Here is a 20,277-nt window from a genome sequence, read left to right as displayed (position 1 = left end):
GTTTCTGCTTGCCCGCAATTACTGATCCAGACCAAGCTGTGCCAAAATGATGCTGGTATTTTTGACTCCCACATCTCCCTCCCCATTTTTATGCTCATTTATTTTCAGATTGACAGGTATAAATTCAAATACACTGTGTCAAGTAGACAGTATTATTACATTGAGTTTTTTTTTAACTTCTGTACGTGGTACGGGTTTCCCCCGCCAACCGAAGGTAGAGCATTCCAATGAGACGGTTCGTAAGCCGGAATGTCGTAAAGTGAAGAAGCAATTACCATTTATTTATATGGGGAAAATTTGTGAGCGTTCGCAGACCCAAAAAATAACCTACCAAATCATGCCAAATAACACACAAAACCTAAAATAACAGTAGCATATAGTAAAAGCAGGAACGATATGATAAATACACTGCCTATATAAAGTAGAAATACTTTTCCACAATCATTGCCTGCACTGTCCATCATAGCAAAAATCTCACGCAAGCGCTCTGGGCAGAAACATGGCGCAAGTGCTCTCGGCAGAAACACTGTCTCCAGTAACCTTTAAGCTATGAAGCTGCCAAATCATAACAAATAACACATAAAAATACACCGCCTATATTAAGTAGAAATAGTGTATGTACAGTGTAGTATCACTTACCGGAATCGGGAAGACAGCGCCAAGCACACTGATGATGGTATGTTAGGCTGAGTTGTTGGAGGTTGGGGTGGTGCAGTGGTCCCCAACCTCCAGGCCGCTGATTGATACCGATGCGCGAAGAATGCAGCGGTAGCCGGGACGCACCCAGCACATCTTTAAGAAAAAAGCCGAAATAAGCAAGCTAATTAATTAGGTGCCACCTGGCACGTAAATGTCGGCCCAGATCAGAAAGCGCCTCTGATCTGGGCTGACATTTACGTGCCAGACAGCACCTAATTGAACTAGCTTGTTTATTTCGGCTTTTTTCTTAAAGATGTGCTGGGTGCGTCCTGGCTACCGCTGCATTCTTCGCGGATCGGTATCTGTCCGTGGTCCGGGGGTTGGGGTGGTGGGACACTGGGGTGTCATCTCATCATTGTCTGTTTCCATCAGGGCAGGCAGGTCATCTTCTTCTATATCTGCCTGCCTTGATGTCGAAGGTTGAGGTTCGTGGTCTGCTATGGCTGGTGAAAAACAACAGTATGCTTGACTGCTTAGCCTTGCACATTTTTCTATCATACAGTTCTTTGTAACCACTCAAACCATCCTGCAAATATGCCCTAAACCTACGTACCCTTTCAAAATTAAAATCGTACTTTTCTGCAATCATTGCAGCGAAAATCTCACGCAGTTGTTTCACGTTCAGTTCCTGGACGACTTCACTTTTGGTCTGTTCACTACTGCATTCGGTTTTGATTGTTATCCTTTCCTCTTCCAATTGCATCAGCTCTTCATCTGTCAGTTCTTGGTCATGGGATGCGAAAACCTCTTCAACATCTTCATCAACTTCCACAAGCCAAACTCACTTTGTCCTTACTTCGTTCACCATGATCGAAACACTTAATTATGTCTAGTTTTACGCTAAGTGTAACACCCTTACGAGCTCTTTTAGGCTTTTCCGATACCTTAGAACTCATCTTGCTAACGGGTGCTCAAAATAAATCGAGATAAAGCACAGATGCTCACAGGCATGTGTTTAAGCAGTGCCGTCTAGAATACAGTTCCGGGGGGAGGAGCTTGGGTGCTTGGGGCGCGCGCTGCCTTCTTTCGTAACAGTGAAAAGACCTTCTGTTAGCGAAAACAGGTAACTAATGTAGGTCTTACATAACAGCGAGGTTTCGTAAAGCGAACGTTCGAAAAGCGGGGAACACCTGTACATGTTACAGCAGTACATGTAGCTGAAATGGGTTTATTGTCAAAAGCATTTTAAATGGTGGCAAGTTCGCCATCTTCATGTAATGCAATTTTAGTATAGGATCCTTGTAGGAGGCTTTTAAAAGTGAGATGGGGAGAATTCAAGACCAATATGTTCCTGGCGTTGTGAAGTGTAAGGCTGGCTGGATTAGAGAACCCTAGTTCATGAGGGATATTGAGGCTCTGGAGAAAAAAAATTCAGTTATATGCTAGATATATGCAGCTGGGATTGGCAAATCCCATGAGTAAAAGGGTTCTAGGACTACAGGAGGGAAATGAAGTGGATAAAATGAGGACACGATAGCTATGGCAGATAAGGTAAAGGAGAATCCCAAAAGATTCTGTAAATTTATTAATGGCGAAAGGCTAACTAGGGAGAGATCAATATGAAGCTGTGTGCAGGGTGATGTCTTAAATGTCTATTTACCGTGGAGAATATCATAGAACCCTGGGTATTCAGGGAGGTGAATTGTGATTGCTCTTTGTCCAGTGTGGATAGTACATTTCAAAATTTGCCTGGAATATTTATTGGGATGCCTCAAAGTCAGCAAAACATGAAAGCTATTCCTCACCCGGCCCTTGCTCCTTTGCTGTCACTGCTGTCAGCTACCAAGAATCTGCCAATATGCCAAAACCTTAATGAAAATCTTCCATTATATCATCTTTCACAACTCATTCTGCATTATTGGCCATTAGTGTGAACTATCTCCTTTACCATCCCTCACAGAACTACTACAGGATGTTCAAAAAGTTCAAAGTAAATGTATTATCATAGTACGTATATGTCACCATATTTACCCAAAGTCTCATTTTCTTGCAGGCATTCTCAGTAAAACAAGGAACCTTGCTGTTTTTGAAGTCAAGTAATTGCCTTCAGAAAGACCAAAACATACAAGGAGGATTTAAGAATTGAAATGTTTTGTGATTGGATGGTGCAGGAGCTTTAACAAATGTTTGTGCTGAGTATATAAGACGGGTTCTCAGCCTGGGGTCCACAGACCCCTCGGCTAACGGTAGGGGTACACAGCATTAAAAAAAGGTTGGGATCCCTCTGATATAAGGAAATAATAGAGCAGTTGACCAGAGGTTTCAGAGTCAGGTTTGTTATCACCGGCATGTGACGTGAAATTTGTTAACTTAGCAGCAGCAGTTCAATGCAATACATGATATAGAAGAGAAAAAAATACATAAAATAAAATAATAAATAAGCAAATCAATTACTGTATACGTATATAGAATAGATTAAAAATGGAAAAACAGAAATAGTATATATTTTTAAAAAGTGAGGTAGTGTCCAAGGGTTCAATGTCCGTTTAGGAATCAGGTGGCAAAGGGGAAGAAGCTGTTCCTGAATCATTGAGTGTGTGCCTTCAGGCTTCTCCTACCTGATGGTAACAGTGGAAAAAAGGGCATGCCCTGGGTGCTGGAGGTCCTTGATAGTGGACGATGCCTTTCTGAGACACTGCTCCCTGAAGATGTCCTGAGTACTTTGCAGATTTCTTCGGGCCTGTGCGGTAGCTTCCCCGTACCAGACAGTAATGCACCGTCAGAATGCTCTCATGGTACACCTGTAGAAGTTTTTGAGTTTCCTCAACTTGGAGCAGGGGATGAAAATATTATATTCCATTACTTTAGATCAGTATCTTCAACATCCCATTAATGAAAAAGTTATCTGTTTGGTAATATATAATTTAGGTTGCTCTTCTAAAGCTATCTTTTAATATTGAACTTGATGTTAGATTTCATGCCCTCTGTTTTCTGTACTTCGTTTGATTTGGAACAGTTTCAATAAAGTGCCCTGAACTGCTCACTTGGGTAATTGCAAGCTAATTTAGCATCATAAAGACACTGCTCTTGCTGGTTTTAGATTACGAAATGTTATTGTTCAACTGGTAGAAATTGTTGTTCATTCACAGATTCAGTAGAATTTACCTCTACCCAAGTACAATTTTTGATGTTACTTACCCAGAACTCAGTCGTGGCAGTTGATCACCCTCCCCCAGTTACTTTAAGGAACTCAACGTTCTAACTATATGTGCTGCTAGATAGGATAACTATTATGAATTACTTGAAGAATTTAAGCTCACAAAATGTATGACATTCACTAAATCCTGATTGTAAGTTTCTGCCTGACTATAAATTTCTGTGTGAGTGTAATATAATTTGGACAACTGGAAAACTCATAAATGTCTTAATACAGCATAATGAAGTTTTTTTTAGGCTGCTTTGTATTCTTATTGTTAATTACAACTTAACCTTAGTTCGGAGAGCTCGTTCCCAGCATTGCTGACCACTGCATAGTTTGAGAAAAGAAAAGGCATTGAAGGGGAAATGTTTTTTGCAACATGTCTTGAGTAGTAATTGTGCAAACTGGCAGATAAAAACGATCTGCAATGGAGCACAAAGGGGGAAATGTGTACATGGCACATGTCCCAGCCAAGCTCTGTTTTCACAACATTCAATGCAGGATAAATGGGTACTCTGTCCTGATGTTCTCATGTCCAGTAATGCTGACTCAGGCTGATTTGCTTATAAAGTACCAGGCTGTGTTGCCATAAATGGTAATGAAGCAATGAAAGTGACAAAATCTGATTCACTGATACTAGTTGCTCATTGACTCATTTTAAAGCTAAGTTTAAGAAATCAGTCTCCCGAGTAATACAAGATGAGCATTAAGTTGAGGAAGCATTGATTTTTTTTAAACCGATGGACTAGTGATTTATTTCACTAGTCTGTACCACATGATTGGATTGAACACGTTAATGGGTTGGAGAGTTTTCAAAAATTTAAAACAATGAGCAAGGGAAGGTGTATGAACAACTTGTTCATTGGTTTTTAAAGTTGACTGAGAGTTGGCTTTAGATGCTATAATATGTATGATGTATTACAATAATTTTCCCATCTGGAAATATTAATATAACTGGATGAAAAATTAAACAGACAATATATGATTTCCAGTCCTCAAAATTGTATGAAGTCACTCAATCCATTGTTTAGCAGGACTTTTGCATAATATAGGCAGAAATCATGAAGAAATTAGGCCAAAATAATCGCTGATGCTTCAAATCTATTTCTTTCCAGGCTACACATGAATCTGAAGCCTTACATATGGCTTTATTTCCATTTATTGATTCATTATGTTGATAAGTAGCATGGGTTTCCACCTAACTTTTTTAAAAAAAGCTAATATAGAGCTGCTTTACTATTAAGATTAGATTGCCTACTTGGTCTAAATCATTCTATTTAAAAGTAAAGCTAAACTGATCTCTATATTGCAGAGCAGTTGTGCAATATCTAACAGACAATTACAATAACTAATCACTTTCATCAGTTTTGGACGTGGAATGCAAGAGGTCATAGATAATTAGGAAAATAAATCAAAATTTAATTTTGAGTACTGAAAGGAAAAATTACTACATTCAACTAAATATTTTTGAAAGGTAGTGTATCCTCCAAGATTCTTGCTTCAGTTTCAACACTTACTTTGCAGTTGGATACCAAAAGCATGTAACCTATGTCTTATTTATTTACTGAAGGTTTTGTGATCTAACACAGTGCTGGTGAATTAACTTTTTCTTCTATTTACAGTGTGTTTTTGCCCCCTTTTTAAAGACGAAGTGAAGGTGTTTGTTTTCTCATTTCAGCCCTCTGTTTTCATAGTCATAGTCATAGTCATAGTCATACTTTATTGATCCCGGGGGAAATTGGTTTTTGTTACAGTTGCACCATAAATAATAGATAGTAATAGAAATACTACTATTAGAAAATAGTAATAGTCATGGAAATAATAAATAGTAGTAGAATAGTAATTTTTATGGTCATATAAACAAAACTCTTTCCATATCTACAGTTATTTAATCAAGAATTTTAAAAATTGCCCTTGTATATAGCTAATGTTAAGTTTCCTCTATTAAATTAGTTTGAAGAAATACAGTGTAACAGTGGTGGTTGATTTACATTGAAAGGAATGCTGGTTTGAAACCTCCATCTTCAGAATCAGATTTATTTACAGGCTTTGTAGATTTGCAGAACCAAAGAAACCTGTACTGTACATCAAGTAGAAGAAAACCTTTCTATACCACGCAGCAGTTGGCTCCAGAGTATAGATTAATAGAAGTTGATCATTATTTTGGACAGAAGACCAGAATGCAACGTAATATGTGATTAAACAAATTGTAATGGAGACAAATCTATTTCTAAGCTCCTGCAAAGTATTTGGCTATTCACAAGATCATTTCATGACTGCCAAGTATTAGAAGCCTCTCTCCATGAAGGAGATCAAAATACATTAAGCCATATTTAAGTTTTCAGTAAAGTTGCAAAACTTCTAAATGTAGTGTCATGGCATGTTCCCAGAAGCTGCAGACATAATGTAATCTCCTATCTTCAGATGACAAAACAATCTAACTTGCCAGAGTTTAGAAAGCTACCCTTGGATGCCTTGCTGTTGTCTGAAGCAGCTACTCTAATGCAACACCATTACATGGAAATGATGTTGTGTGGAAGAGGCATTTTTGGATGAAGCATTACTGTACTATTATTTCTATTTTCCCCATGAGCCTTTCTGTGTAATAATTTTTGAAAATACTTTTCATTAGTGCTTGATACTAGGTTAATGCCATCCGAACTACATTCAGCTTTCACAAACCAGGAGTTGTTCTGTAAATAATTCTCCAGTGCATCTCATGTTCAGTAAATATAGTAGAATCATTAAATGTTATAGCTCAGGACCAATTTATTCAATATAGTGGATACCAATTGATCCCTTGGTTAATTGGGGCAGCTGCTCATTTGGGCCAACTCTTCAAGAACAGAAACTAATCAAGAAAATAGCTGGGATTCCCTTCATTTACTTGGGATGCAATACCACTTAATTGTGGCAGCTTCTAACTAGTGTCAGTTGCATGCACTTGCGTGATACTACGCAGTGCTTAGAGTGAACAGTTGTTAAATAGCGTCAGTTGTGTGTGTTTGTATTCAAAAAGTGCTGATTTTTGTCGCTGATGGTTGCTGAGAAATGAGCAGTATGATAATTCTGAACTGTTTTGCTCACAGCGTTTTCACGCATTCAGGCATAGAGACGCCAGAAACAGCTGGGAGTGAAAGTGAAACCATTTCACTGCTAGAAGTTGGAAACCAAGAAGAATTTGAAGGTATTAACAATCATCTTGAATGTTAAGTGAAAATCAAGATTTGGAGGATATAGTCATTGAAAGAAGTCAATCCAAAGAAGATGGCAGCATACACTAGATTAAACACTAATAGTTTTATAGTACTCTAGTAATATTGATAGTGCTCTTATTTGTTCTATTTGTCATTTAAATACATACTTTATTACTCAGTGAAGTGGTAGTTTCTCTTTTTTGTACCTTTTTTATGTTTTAAGTTTCCATTAAACTTTGGCTAATTGGGCCAAAATGTACTGGTCCTGATATGTCCCAATTAACCAGAATCCACTGTATTCCAAATTTGTGCAACCATCCAGTCTAGCCACACTCTTTAGTACATTTGTCCATTTCAAACTAGGGTGGCCTACTTTCTAGGAAGCGGTTTTTGCTGGGCTATTTGTTTAAAGAAGAGTTCCTGTTTCTAATTGTACTCTTGTGTAAAATTCTCTTTCACTTTTATTAAATCTTTTTGCTCTATTAATATGCCTTTTCAACTGACAAAGTCCATCACTATTTATTACCCTTCATCCTTTTTCTTAAACTTCTCTATCTCATCCCTCAACATTTTATTCTCTACTGAAATACATCTTTAACTTCTAAGGTCTCTCTTTGACCTTTTATGCTTCAAGTTTCCATTGAGCTTGTACCATTTTGCAGTGGGCCACACAGTATTTCCTATGTGTTCTTGCTAAAACCTTTTACCATTTCAAGATTGTCCTGATTTTTATATTCAGTGTTGCTATTTATAAAATCTAAACCATACAACATGGCAATTCATATTTCCTTCGACTGTCTTTGATAAATTTCAAAAAGGGGATTCCTTGAAGGTGACATCCCTCACCAAAGACCCTCTCCACCCAGAATATACCATCGTATTACTACCATTGAGGAGGTAGTACAGGAACCAGAACACCTGCACTTAATGATTCAGAAACAACTTTTTCCCTTCCACCAACAGATTTTTGAGAGGTCCATGAATACTATCTCATTTATCCACCTTTTAGCACTATTTATTTATGGGTGTTTATAATTTTTGTCTTTGCACTGTACTGTTGCCAAAGAACAAACTTTGTCATTTAACTAACTGGTAATCTAATTCTGATCTGCACAAAAATTGTGCATTCAATTTAAAATCTTTCTTTGGATAATTTAGGAAGTATTGGACCAATTTCAAGTTTTCACATTTTTCACTAATCATACATATAGAAACCTACAGCACAATACAGGCCATTTGGCCCACAAAGCTGTGCCGAACATTTCCTTGTCTTAGAACTACCTAGGCTTACCCACAGCCCTCTGAGGCATTATTGGATCTGAGTTAGAGACATAAGCTTTCATTTATGGTTGATTTATTATTCCAGTCAACCCCATTCTCCTTCCTTTTCCCTATAATCTTTGACGCCCTTACTAATCAAGAACCCATCAAGCACTGCTTTAAATATATCCAATGACTTAGCCGGTACAGTCATCTGTGACAATGAATTCTCAGCATTGCCACCATCTGGCTAAAGAAATTCCTAATCTGTTTTAAAGGGAAGTCCTTGTATTCTGAGACTGTACCCTCTGTAGGTGGTTTTCTGATGGCATAAGAAGACATACAGCTTATCAGGTCTGTGCCAGCGCTCAAATCAGCCCCATTTATTGCACCCTCAATTTTTAATTCTTCTTTGCCATCAATTTGACCCTGAAATTTTCCTGCCACCTACCTACTTAGAGGCATATCTCAGAAGCCAATTAAGTTAACAGTTAACCCCTTTGAGATCTGAGAGGAAACTGGACAAGCTTGGGACAACTTGCACAATCATCTGAAAGAAGTGAAAACTACATGCAGCACAGAATTGGGATCAAATCTGGGTCACTGGAGTTGCAAAGCAACTTCACTAGCTGCTCAGATATGAGGAAATCTGCAGATGCTGGAAATCTTGTGTGCGTTCACTAACTGTTGATCTATTTGCTTTTGGATACTCTGTCTCTGCAATTATCCTAGCCATGCAAGTTACTATTTAAATGCAGAAAGCAAAGTGCTGGAAGTACTCTGCATTTCGTGAGGTGAGAAATTGTCGTTTTGGGTCAGTGATCCGTATTTAGAACAAGAGAAATGAGGGGCGCAGATAAGTGTTTTAAATTGCAGACGTGGAAAGTACAAAGGGAATGATTGTGATTGGATAGAGATCAAGTTTGTCCCATACCTTTAGCGCTATCCAGTTGATTAGTGAAAGCAAAGAAAGAATTAAAGTAATAACCAAGAATATGCTGGAATTGAGAGGCAGGGCACTGCAGTTGCTGGAAATGCCCAGCAGATCTGGCAGCATCTACAGTGAGTGCATGACCAACTTTAGTCAAACAGCAAAAGCTAGTTATCTGAAATACTGTAATTACACACACAAAATGCTGAGGAATAGTTGCAGAAAATTGTGAAATTATTCAGCTCCATTATGGGCATCAGCCTCTGTAGTATCCAAGGCATCTTCAAGGAGTAGTGCCTCAAAAAGGTGACGTCCATAATCAAGGTCCTCCACCACCGAGGTACTGCTGCCAGACATAAAACAAATTTCACAACATATGCTGGTGATATTAAACCTGATTCTGAATTCATTGTTAACCTCTGATCTTCAATGTGAATGAATGGAAGAGGGTCTTTGGCTAGAAAGTGTTGGAGCCCAAAAATGCAAGAATGGCAGTGGGATAGAGTATTAATGACAGGTGATTGACACCCGTTGCAGACTGAACAGAATTACTCTGCAAAACAGACAGTCTGCTTGATTTTTTTAAAGAAAAGACCACATGATCACATGCCATATACTAGATTAAAAATGATGCAATCACTGACATAATCCAATCTGAATTTGAAATTACTTCCGTATTTGACTTGACCCGGTGGATTTTGTAAAGTAGAGAAATAACTTGCAATGCTGTACCAATGTTGGTCTTCACAAATATTGGGGCACCTTCAATGCCCTGATAGGACCCAGTCAGGCCAGCAAGATCCAAGCTGGCCCAATCTCTAAATGTTATTGTAAAAAGTACATGGAGCTTAGAAAACAAGAAAAAAAAATTAGAAAAATAGAGGGCTATGGGTAAGCCTAGTAATTTCTAAGGTAAGGACATGTTTGGCACAACTTTGTGGGCCGAAGAGCCTGTATTGTGTGTAGGTTTTCTATTTTATGGCAGAATGTACACTCAAAGTTGTAAAATTGGTCGTCTCCATCTTGGGTACTAGCCTCAAGTAGTATCCAAGACATCTTCAAGGAACAGTACCTCAGAAAGGTGGTGTCCATTATTAAGGACCCCCCTGCCCCAAATCACCCAGGGCATGCCTCTTCTCATTGTTACCATTGGGAAGGAGGTGCAGAAGCCTGAAGGCACATACTGAACAGTTCAGGAACAACTTCTTCCTCTCTGCCAAATGGTTCATAAATGGACATTGAACTTGTGAACTCTATCTCACTATTTTTAATATATTATTTCTGTTTTGCACTATTTTTGATCTAAGTATTTAATATACATGTATATACTTAAATTGATTTACTTATTTTTTCTTTATATTATTATGTATTGCACTGTACTGCCTCTGCTATGTTAACAAATTTCACAACATGTGCTGTTGATAATAAACCTGATTCTGTTTCTGATTCAGCCCAAACCAGGCAATCGTTGTCAAGTCCAAATAAGCTAACCATTGAATTTGCACCGCATTGTTTGTATTTTATAGTTGTTTGTTTCTTCCAGTAATGTACTGTGTATTAGAATCAAGTTTATTATCACTGACATGTGTTGTGAAATTTGTTGTTTTGTGGCAGCGATAGAGTGCAAGACATAAAAAAAATTTACTACGTTTCAAAAAAATAAATAGTGCCAAACAGTAGTGAGGTAGTGTTTGAGGTGTTGAGAAATCTGATGGCTGAGGGGAGGAAGCCATTCCTAACAGAATGTGGGTCTTCAGGCTCCTGTACCTTTTCCCTGATGGTGGTAATGAAAGAGACATGCCCCAGGTGGTGTGGGTCTGCAATGATAGATGCCACCTTTTGAAGATCTCCATTGTGGGTACATTAGTGCTCGTGATGGATCCAACTGAATCTAGAACCCTCTGCAGCCTGTGCATTGGAACCTCCATACTTGGTGGTGGTGACGCAGCCAGTCTGAATGTTTTCCATTGTACATTTGTAGAAATTTGTTAGTTTTCGTGACATACCAAATCTCTTCAAACTCCAAAATTAATTTGTGACAACTTAATCATAGTGAACTATTTCAGAATAATTCACTGTATTTAGTTTTATTGCATATCAATCTTGATTGTAATGAGATGATGCTGATATCTGTCCTTTGGTCCATTTCAATTTAATGATGTGGTGATACATGCAAATTAAAACAGTGTGATATGTTAAAGCTATCTTGCTTTTTAAGAAAATTGAGAGGTATTGAACTTCCAAAGTTATACATTCTGATAAAGTGAATGCAGTGAAAATGTTTGTGCACCAGCAAAGAGTTTAACATAAATGACAAAAATAAGAAGAGCAATGAGAATTTTAATGATAAAACCTATCTTGAATATTTTTCAAAAGCATGCTGGAGCATATTAAAAATTTACTTGGATATATACTTGGAAAAGGGGGGCGGGGGAGAGAAGTGTGATTGGATATCTTTACAAGAACTGCTGAGCTAAAGTTCCTAATACTGTGAATCATTTGAGATAAAGCTAACATCTCAAAATTCCTATACTGCCTTTTCAACAATTGCAATACAGTTTAAATTATTCATTAATGTTATTGTACTGCATAGTTATTGAATAATTTGAATTATTGCTGCATTTCTTTGACAGCTTGCTGTCTGGCAAGACATGTGACACCTGTAGTTTAGATGTGTTTAGATATTTAGCTAGGTCACCTACTGTCTGTTAATACCAAAAAAGTTCGGTAAGTAATCTTTGATTCATCTATAGATGAATCGCTGAATTATTGTTAGTTGTCATTCTGTTAGCAGTTACATTTAATGCTATTAAAGATAAAAAGCCTGTTGGTCTAATATTTATCAATATATTGGAAAAAAATTGTGTATGGCTCTGTTGACCATACTGTGGTGGAAGCGCTAGGATGCATGCATAATTCAGAGCTATCTCTTTCTAGGCATGGTATACTGTGCCTATTGCCATCCATTGCAATGAGTCATCAGACTACAGCTTGTACCAATGCAAAACTTCACATCCGCAACAAGTTAACAGTACTGTGATTAGAAGTCTCATTTCTAATCTGGTTGGCATTTAGCTGCATCAGTCAAAAGGTTCATTCATTCAAGTGTACAGCCTGAATGTTAATAGCTATCCTGCTCATTTGTATTCGGTGCACAGCAGTACAGGGTCTTGACTTGTATAGATTGAGCTGGCTAAGAAGGGATTTTATCTGTTTTAAATAAAATTATAGGTAATTTGTGGTGTCAAGTTTTAAAATATTGAAACAACTATGCAAGATTTTGAAATTTTTGCTTTTCTGTCTTAAATTGTAGTGTAGTGTCAGCACTGATCTGTTGGTTTTCTTTCTTCCTTTGCCATTTTCTCTTTCCCCACCCTATCTTCCCAACTCTTTATTTGCAGTTTTGTTTTGATGCTGTCGTTGTGAGTCTTGCAAGGACCAGAACTTCACCTTTACCATGGCTCAGATCCTCCATCTTGAAATTCCAAATTTTGGGAACAATGTTCTGGGATGCCTGAATGAGCAGCGGTTAATGGGGTTATTTTGTGACGTCTCCATTGTGGTCAAAGGTCAAGCCTTCAAGGCACATAGAGCTGTGCTGGCTGCAAACAGCCTCTATTTTCGGGACTTGTTCAGTGGCAACAGTAAAAATGCATTTGAGCTACCTGCCACTGTGCCGCCTGCCTGCTTTCAGCAAATCCTTTCCTTCTGTTACACCGGCAAACTTACCATGGCAGCCAGTGAGCAGCTGGTGGTGATGTACACAGCTGGTTTCTTGCAAATACAGCGTATTGTTGAGAAAGGGACCGAGCTGATGTTCAAAGTGAGCTCCCCACATTGTGACTCTCAGACAGCCTCCACTGAAGATATTGGCTCTGAGCCGCAAAGCCCTTGCCCCCTCCAGCCGCCTGCTACCTTAACCGTTGTGTCCCCGGCTTTACCCATTCCACTGCTTTCCCGGGTGAAGAGCGAGCACTGTGAGCCAGATCTGATGGCACCTGGTATTCATGCTCTCTCAACAAAACGTTCACTGGAGACTAGCCAGCGTGAGAGTTCCAGTAACCAAAACTGTGCCACTCCTTTGAAGTTACCCAGAGTTTCCTATCCTGGAACATGGGGTGCTACAACTTTTGTACAACCAGTAAACTATGCTCCAGCAGAGCGCACAAGCCCAGGTGGAAGCAGTAATCAGACAACAGATAGTCCAACCTCTTACCATAATGAAGAAGAGGATGAAGAGGATGAAGCATATGATACGATGGCAGAAGATCAGTATGGACAGATGTACATCAAGGCATCAACAGCATACCATGGTAAGAAACGCTGTCTGGAACTAACTACGTTTGTTGCTAATTTGTTCATTTAAACTTTCTAGTGCTTTCCCGTATTTAGCAATTTCCTATAATTGCTGGGCTAAGAATGGAGTACTAGGCACACATCTGAGGAATACAAATAAGAAACAAAATGAAGAACATTTTTCACTAAAAAGATTGTTATATGTGGAGTATAGAATATGGTTTTCTGTAGAATATGAAAAGCATTCATAATGCTTCACATGAGAGAAAGCAGGAAAAATGTTTCATGTTCTTTCTATCTGATTAACAAAAAATCAATTGCTTCATTAGTTTAAGGTAAAAGTAAATTCACTCTTTGGTATTTTACAGTAGAAATGATTGATGTCCAGAGAAAGGATAAATTCTGAATCGCATGACACCAACATCCTTAAAGACTTGTTATAAACGTATATTCCGCATAGCTACCTGGCATGAAAAACATGAATGGAAAACGCATCTCACTCAGAAACGAATGAAATGGGAGATAAGATGTACAGTGCCCATAAAAAGTATTCATCTCTCCCCCACCCTCGGAAGTTTCATGTTTTATTGTTTTAAAACGTTGAATCTCAGTGGATTTAATTATGCTTTTTCAACACTAATCAACAGAAAAAGAATCTTGTGTCAACATGAAAACATCTCTACAAAGTGATCTAAGTTAATTACAAATATAAAACAGAAAATAGATTGCATAAGAATTTACCCCCTTTAATATGACACAACAAATCATCACTGGTGTAGATTTGTTTTAGAAGTCACATAATCAGTTAAACTGAGATCTGGTTTTAGAGACCTGTGTCCAGTCAAGATGTTTCAATTAATTGTAGTAAAAATACACCTGTATCTGGAAGAACCAACTGCTAGTGAGTCAGTATCCTGGCAAAAACTGCACTGTGAAGACAAAAGAACATTCTAAGCAACTCTGCTAGAAGGTTATTGAAAAGCACGAGTCTGGAGATGGATACAAGAAAATTTCCAAGACACTGAATATCCCTTGGAGTACAATTAAGTCAATCATCAGGAAATGGAAAGAATATGACACAGCTGTAAATCTGCCTAGAGCAGGCTGTTCTCAAAAACTGAGTGACTGTGCAAGAAGAGGTCTGGTGAGGAGGGCTACCAAGAAACCTATGACAACTCTGGAGGAGTAACAGGCTTCAGTAGCTGAGATGGAAGAGACTGCGCATACAATTGTTGCCGGGGTGCTTCACCCATCACAGCTTTATGGGAGAGTCGCAGAGAGAAAGCCACTGTTGGGGGGAAAAAAAACTAACCTGAAATATTAGCTAGAGTTTGCCAGAAAGCATGTGGGAGACTGAAGTCAGCTGGAAGAAGGTTCTATGGACTGGTGAAACCAACATTGAGCTTTTTGGCCATCAGACTAAGCGCTATGTTTGGGGTAAGCTAAACACCACACATCATCAAAAACACACTCTCCGTACTGTGAAAGCATGGTGGTGGCTGCATCACGCTGTGGGGATACTTCACTGCAGCAGGCCCCGGAAGGCTTGTGAAGGTAGATGATAAAATGAATACAGCAAGATACAGGGAAATCCTGATGCAGTCTGTAAGAGAATTGTAATTTGGGGAATTTGTTTTCTAGCAAGACGATGACCCCAATCGTAAAGCCAAAGCTGCACAGGAATGGCTTAAAAACAACAAAGAATGTCCTGGAGTGGCCAAATCAGAGTCCAGACCTCAATCCAATTGTGAATTTGTGTCTGAACTTGAAAAGGGCTGTTCACTCACGATCCACATGCAATCTGACAGAGCTTGAGCAGTTTTGTAAAGAAAAAGGGGAAAAATTGCAGTGTCCAGATGTGCAAAGTGATGGAAACGGATCTGCGTAGACTTAGGCTGTAATTACATCTTCTAAATTCTGACTTGAAGGAGGTGAATACTTATGCAATCAATTATTTTGTGTTTTATATTTGTAATTAATTTGGATCACTCTGCAGAGATCTCTTTTCTCTTTGACACATAAGAGTCTATTTCTGTTGATCAGTGTTTTTTTAAAAAAAGCCAAATTAAACCCACTGATTCAATGTTGTAAAATAATAAAGCATGAAAACTTCAGGGGGTGGGGGGTGAATACTTTTTATAGGCATTGTATGTTGAGGCTTATATTAAAAAAAAGTGTTCATTGGAATTGCAGCATCTATCTTTGGTATACATTTGCAGAAATTGTTAATGCATTAAGTTTCCAAAATTAGCTTAAAAAGTGTTTTTAGAGTTGAAAATTTAGCCACTCAAAGAATAGATGCTGCAAATGCATGCTGAGAGGAGGCTCATCTGAAGTATGAATGCCAGAATGATCCGTATCTACACCATAACTCTATGCAATACCTAAATCTGAGTAAGATTATATTGCAACATTAATTGTTCTTTTAAAATAAAACTCTTGTCGAGAGAGACGTAGAAGGCTTTTGAGATCTGGGAGCCATAGGAATGCTTTAAATTTCAGTCTTGTGGGCTAAGATGCTTTTGAACTCGTCTCTTCCAAATACAATTAGAATAGTGGAAATAGAACCTATCAAAATTGCCCTTTGATATGCACTGGTTGGACATGTGGAATGCAAAAAAGAAAAGTAGAAAAGTCAAAGTTGCAAAGTTATGACGGTCATTACTGCCTTAATCACAAATCTACAATAAATTAAGGCATATAGAAGGAATAGATCTTCAGTATCTTGACTTGAATATTGTACTTTCTGCACATGAAAGTTTTGTATGATAAAATGTTCCTTAAATATTAAATTGTACCTATATTCTTCAACAAATGCTAAGAACAGAAGAAATAAAGAGCAAAGGTCCATCTGGCTCTTCACCCCTGACCTACCAGTCATTAAAGTCATGATTGATATTTTTCTTCAGTGTCATTTTCTAGCTCGGATCTGTAATTCTTGATTCCCTTCACATCATAAAATCTATTCATCTTTGTTTTGAATGGATAGTAATAGAGGCTGCAGTGTTTTAAATCCACACAGAATTCTGTGTGAAGAAATTTCTCATCTTTGTCTAAATTGTCCATAAGGCATAGAAGCAGCAGGCCATTCGGCCCATCGAATCTGCTCTGCCATTCCATCATGGCTGATTTATTATCCCTCTCAACCCTATTTTCCTGCCTTCTCCCCATAACCTTTGATGCCCTGATTAATCAAGAACCTCTCAACCTCCACTTTAAATGTCTCCAAAGACTTGGCCTCCACAACCATCTGTATCCATGAATTTCACACATTTACCACCCTCTGATTGAAGAAATCCCCCCTCATCTCTGTTCTGAATGGATGTCCCTATATTCTGAAGCTCTGCCCTCTGGTCCTAGACTCACTCACTATAGGAAGCATCCTCTCCACGTCCACTCTATGCCTTTCAATATTCGATAGGTTTCAATGAGATTCCCCCCACCCCCCCCATTCTTATAAACTCTAGCAAGTACAGGCCAGAGCCATCAAACGCTCCTCAAATGTTAACCCTTTCATTCCTGGAATCATTCTTATGAACCTCCTCTGAACCCTATCCAAACACAGCAGTCTATTCTTTGATAAGGAGCCCAAAACTACCCTCAATCCTATGCTTGCAGTCTCAGCAATGCTTTATAAAGTCTCAGCATTACGTCCTTGCTCTTGTATTCTAATCCTCTCGAAATGAATGCTAACATTGCATTTGCCTTCTTTACCACTAACTCCACCTCCAAGTTAACCTTTAGGGAATATTGCATGAGGACTCTCGAATCTCTTTGCACCTTTAATTTTATAATTTTTCTCCTCATCTAGAAAATAACCTGTGCCTTTTTACCTTCTACCTAAGTGCAATGCTATACACTTCTCTACACTACATTCCATCTGCAACTTCTTTGCCCATTCTCCCAAACAAAGTCCTTCTGCAGACTCCCTACTTTCCTAACACTAACTGCCCCACAACTTATTTTTGGATTGTCTGCAAACTTGGCCACAAGGCCTTCAATTCTGTCTTCCAAATCATTGACATATAATGTAAAATGAAATGGTCCCAATACCATCCACTGCAGAACACCACAAGTCACCAGCAGCCAACTAGAATAGGCCCTCTTTTTCCTACCCCTTATTCTGAAATTGTCCTCCCTGTTAAAAGACTCCTCAGACAGAGGAGATGTACTGCATCTAGCCTGTCAAACCTTTCAGCAAATGTACCATCCCTGGAACAGGTGTAGTGATTCTTGGCTACACACATTCTTTGGCAATACTATCATTTCTTTGTTAAGTTAATCAAAACTGCACATGATGGTCCAAGTGGGATGTCAATAAAGTCCCATACATTTGTAATAAAGCTTGCCCTAGTATTCATATCCTCTTAAAAATAAAAGATGTCTGCCTTGGTGGTTTTCAGCAGCTTGTCTTACAGCAAGTAAGCTTGTTTTAGCATCACTGCTAGCCAATCTTTCTCACTTAACAAATACTTCAGTTTTCTAATGTACACCAATCTGGTTTGCCCCACTTTTTCCACATTATATTCCATCATCTTTGTAATCACCCACTCTTCAAATTCAAAGGTTCATTTAATATCAGAGTATGTATACAATATACAACCTGAAGTTCGTACCCTTCGGACATCCACGAAACAAGAAACCTCATTGAATGAATGATAGAAACTTAAAGACCCCTCCCCCTTCCTTTTGCACAAGCAGCAGCAAAAGCATTGATGCCCCCCCCCATGCCAGCAGAAGCGCCAAAGCCCCAAAGAGTTCTTGACCCAGAGTCCATCAAAACTACGGTTCACAAACCAGTACTTTGGTACCTCAGTTGAGAGGAGGTGAGATTTTCATGTCTATACATTATGAAAAGCTAAGCCCCAAGCACTGATCCTGTGGTATCCAACCAACTGCAGCCTACCGACCTGAAAATTCAGTTGATCGCCCTTTTTGCTTTCTGCCTAACCATCAAACCAAATCCCAATCCACGTGAGTATATTGTCCCTAATTGTATTTGCTTTGACTTAGAGCCACACGGAAAGGTGGTTATTAAATTGATTACCACCGTAAAATCCAAATACTGCATTTCTGCCAAATATGAACTGTATGCATTGTGGTCAGTTTCAGTTAAAACACTTTGATATTGATCTATTAAGAGTCAGGCAAAAACTTAGAAAAGCCTGACCTAAAGAGGCAATTTATTAAATGCAATGACATTTTTTGGTTCAAATTGTGCAAGTACTGCCAATTTCTATGCACTTCAGTATTTCATGCTGAATGAGCTGCTGTGGATTTTAGAATTAATAGCAAATTTCAAAAATGGTAATCATTTGTATAAAGCTTTTAACAAACTTCCAGTGCTGACTTTATAATCTATCATTGAAATAATTGAAATAAAAAGTTAATCAGACATGTCCTTGCAATGCATCCAGCCTAATTGCATGTTCTGATTAAAACATAACTTTCTTGTATAATGGCTAAAAATGTAAACCAAATTACATGGTCTAAATAAAACAATTATTCCTGCAGTCACATGCAAATGGAGATTAAGATACAGGTACAAGTTGAAACAATGGATGATCAATTTGACACAACTATTTGGTAGTTAACATGTTTTTGACCTACCTGTTCCATCTTGTTGCTTTCCTTTTCCTTTAATCCTCCATTTGACCTAAGCAAAATATCAGAACCAATTGTTGGAAAATAACCTAAAAGTATAAAGGAATCATGCATTTCATTAAACTTATTAAAATTTATTAAAATTTTCTTTTAAAATTTGATATTTATAGACTGGAGCAGAATTAGAAGTAACTTAGATAATTGGGGGTGTCTTCGATTCTCAGAAAGTTTCAGAACTAGCTGTTTGCTCCCAGCCAGTGACAAAGGAAGGCTAAAGATGAATTCTGAGATCTAATGACTACCCAGAACAATTTGGATATAAACCAATCAAATTTGGTGTAAACAATGAACAATAGTAATTTGTGATCAAGTTGGATAAATAGAGAAAAAACTATTTCTAATTCACAGGCATCTTTTCATTTCTGTGGATTGTGAGGTCTTGATGCACCAGAAAATGCATGAGCTTTAATCTTTTTCTTTAATCACTGTTCCAGTAAATTCTAGGTCTTAGTCAAAAGACTGGACTTAATGAAGTTTTCATCAATCCACAGTTAACTTGCTACAGAATTTCAAGGTTATCATCGGAGTGGTAAATTATTAGCATCTGGGACTGACAGTGTTGTGGCAAGAATGGTAATTAAAAGGAATTTGCTGTGCCTCTACTGTTTTTTCTAATAGCTCTTCAAAAGCCAGTGAGAGAAATTTGTAAACAAAGAGGATGGACTTATCCTAAGCATTACAGATACTTGCTAGCCCCCGTATAGCTGGCACTGCATGTGGCCAGTCTGGATCCCATTGGGCTTTGGAAGCAAAATATTAGATTGGGAACCACACAATTTCTTAAAATTATTTTGAGAATGCTAGTTGCCATCCCTGGATTTAATCAGAAGGTAATATCCAAATTAAATAAAGGACTTTTTTCCCTTTCTTTTGAAGTTTCTTCAAGTTGCATTTTTTTAGAGAAAAAAAAGCTTAAAAATGGCAACTTAGTAATTTAAGTCCTCTATTTCAAGTTTTTGTTGCATCATGCAGTAAGTGGATTATAGGAGAAAGTGAGCTAATTTAGGCAAAGCTGGAAAATATATTTTGTAACTATTTGTCAATGAAGAGATGCCATGATGCCATAATCTCAGTAGAAGCTCAGGAAGGAA

The 20,277-nt window shown here is 38.1% G+C and overlaps 1 protein-coding gene across 6 annotated transcripts in view; it reads left to right on the top strand.

Moving 5' to 3' along the window:
* Nucleotides 1-20,277, top strand: part of LOC134359854 (nucleus accumbens-associated protein 2-like) — a 68,719-nt gene that overhangs the window by 32,206 nt on the left and 16,236 nt on the right. For 4 of the 6 annotated variants that reach the window (XM_063073602.1, XM_063073597.1, XM_063073599.1 and 1 more), the window contains 2 exons: nucleotides 6,928-7,025; nucleotides 12,628-13,539. In XM_063073602.1, the coding sequence (XP_062929672.1) occupies nucleotides 12,684-13,539 (856 nt within the window). In that variant the 5' untranslated portion in view covers nucleotides 6,928-7,025; nucleotides 12,628-12,683. The remainder of the gene's footprint in view (nucleotides 1-6,927; nucleotides 7,026-12,627; nucleotides 13,540-20,277) is intronic. The other 2 variants (XM_063073600.1, XM_063073601.1) reach the window with 1 other exon arrangement.

The sequence above is a fragment of the Mobula hypostoma genome, chromosome 21 (assembly GCF_963921235.1).
Source record: "Mobula hypostoma chromosome 21, sMobHyp1.1, whole genome shotgun sequence".
Lineage (NCBI taxonomy): Eukaryota > Metazoa > Chordata > Chondrichthyes > Myliobatiformes > Myliobatidae > Mobula > Mobula hypostoma.
This window is presented reverse-complemented; position numbering and strand designations above follow the sequence as displayed.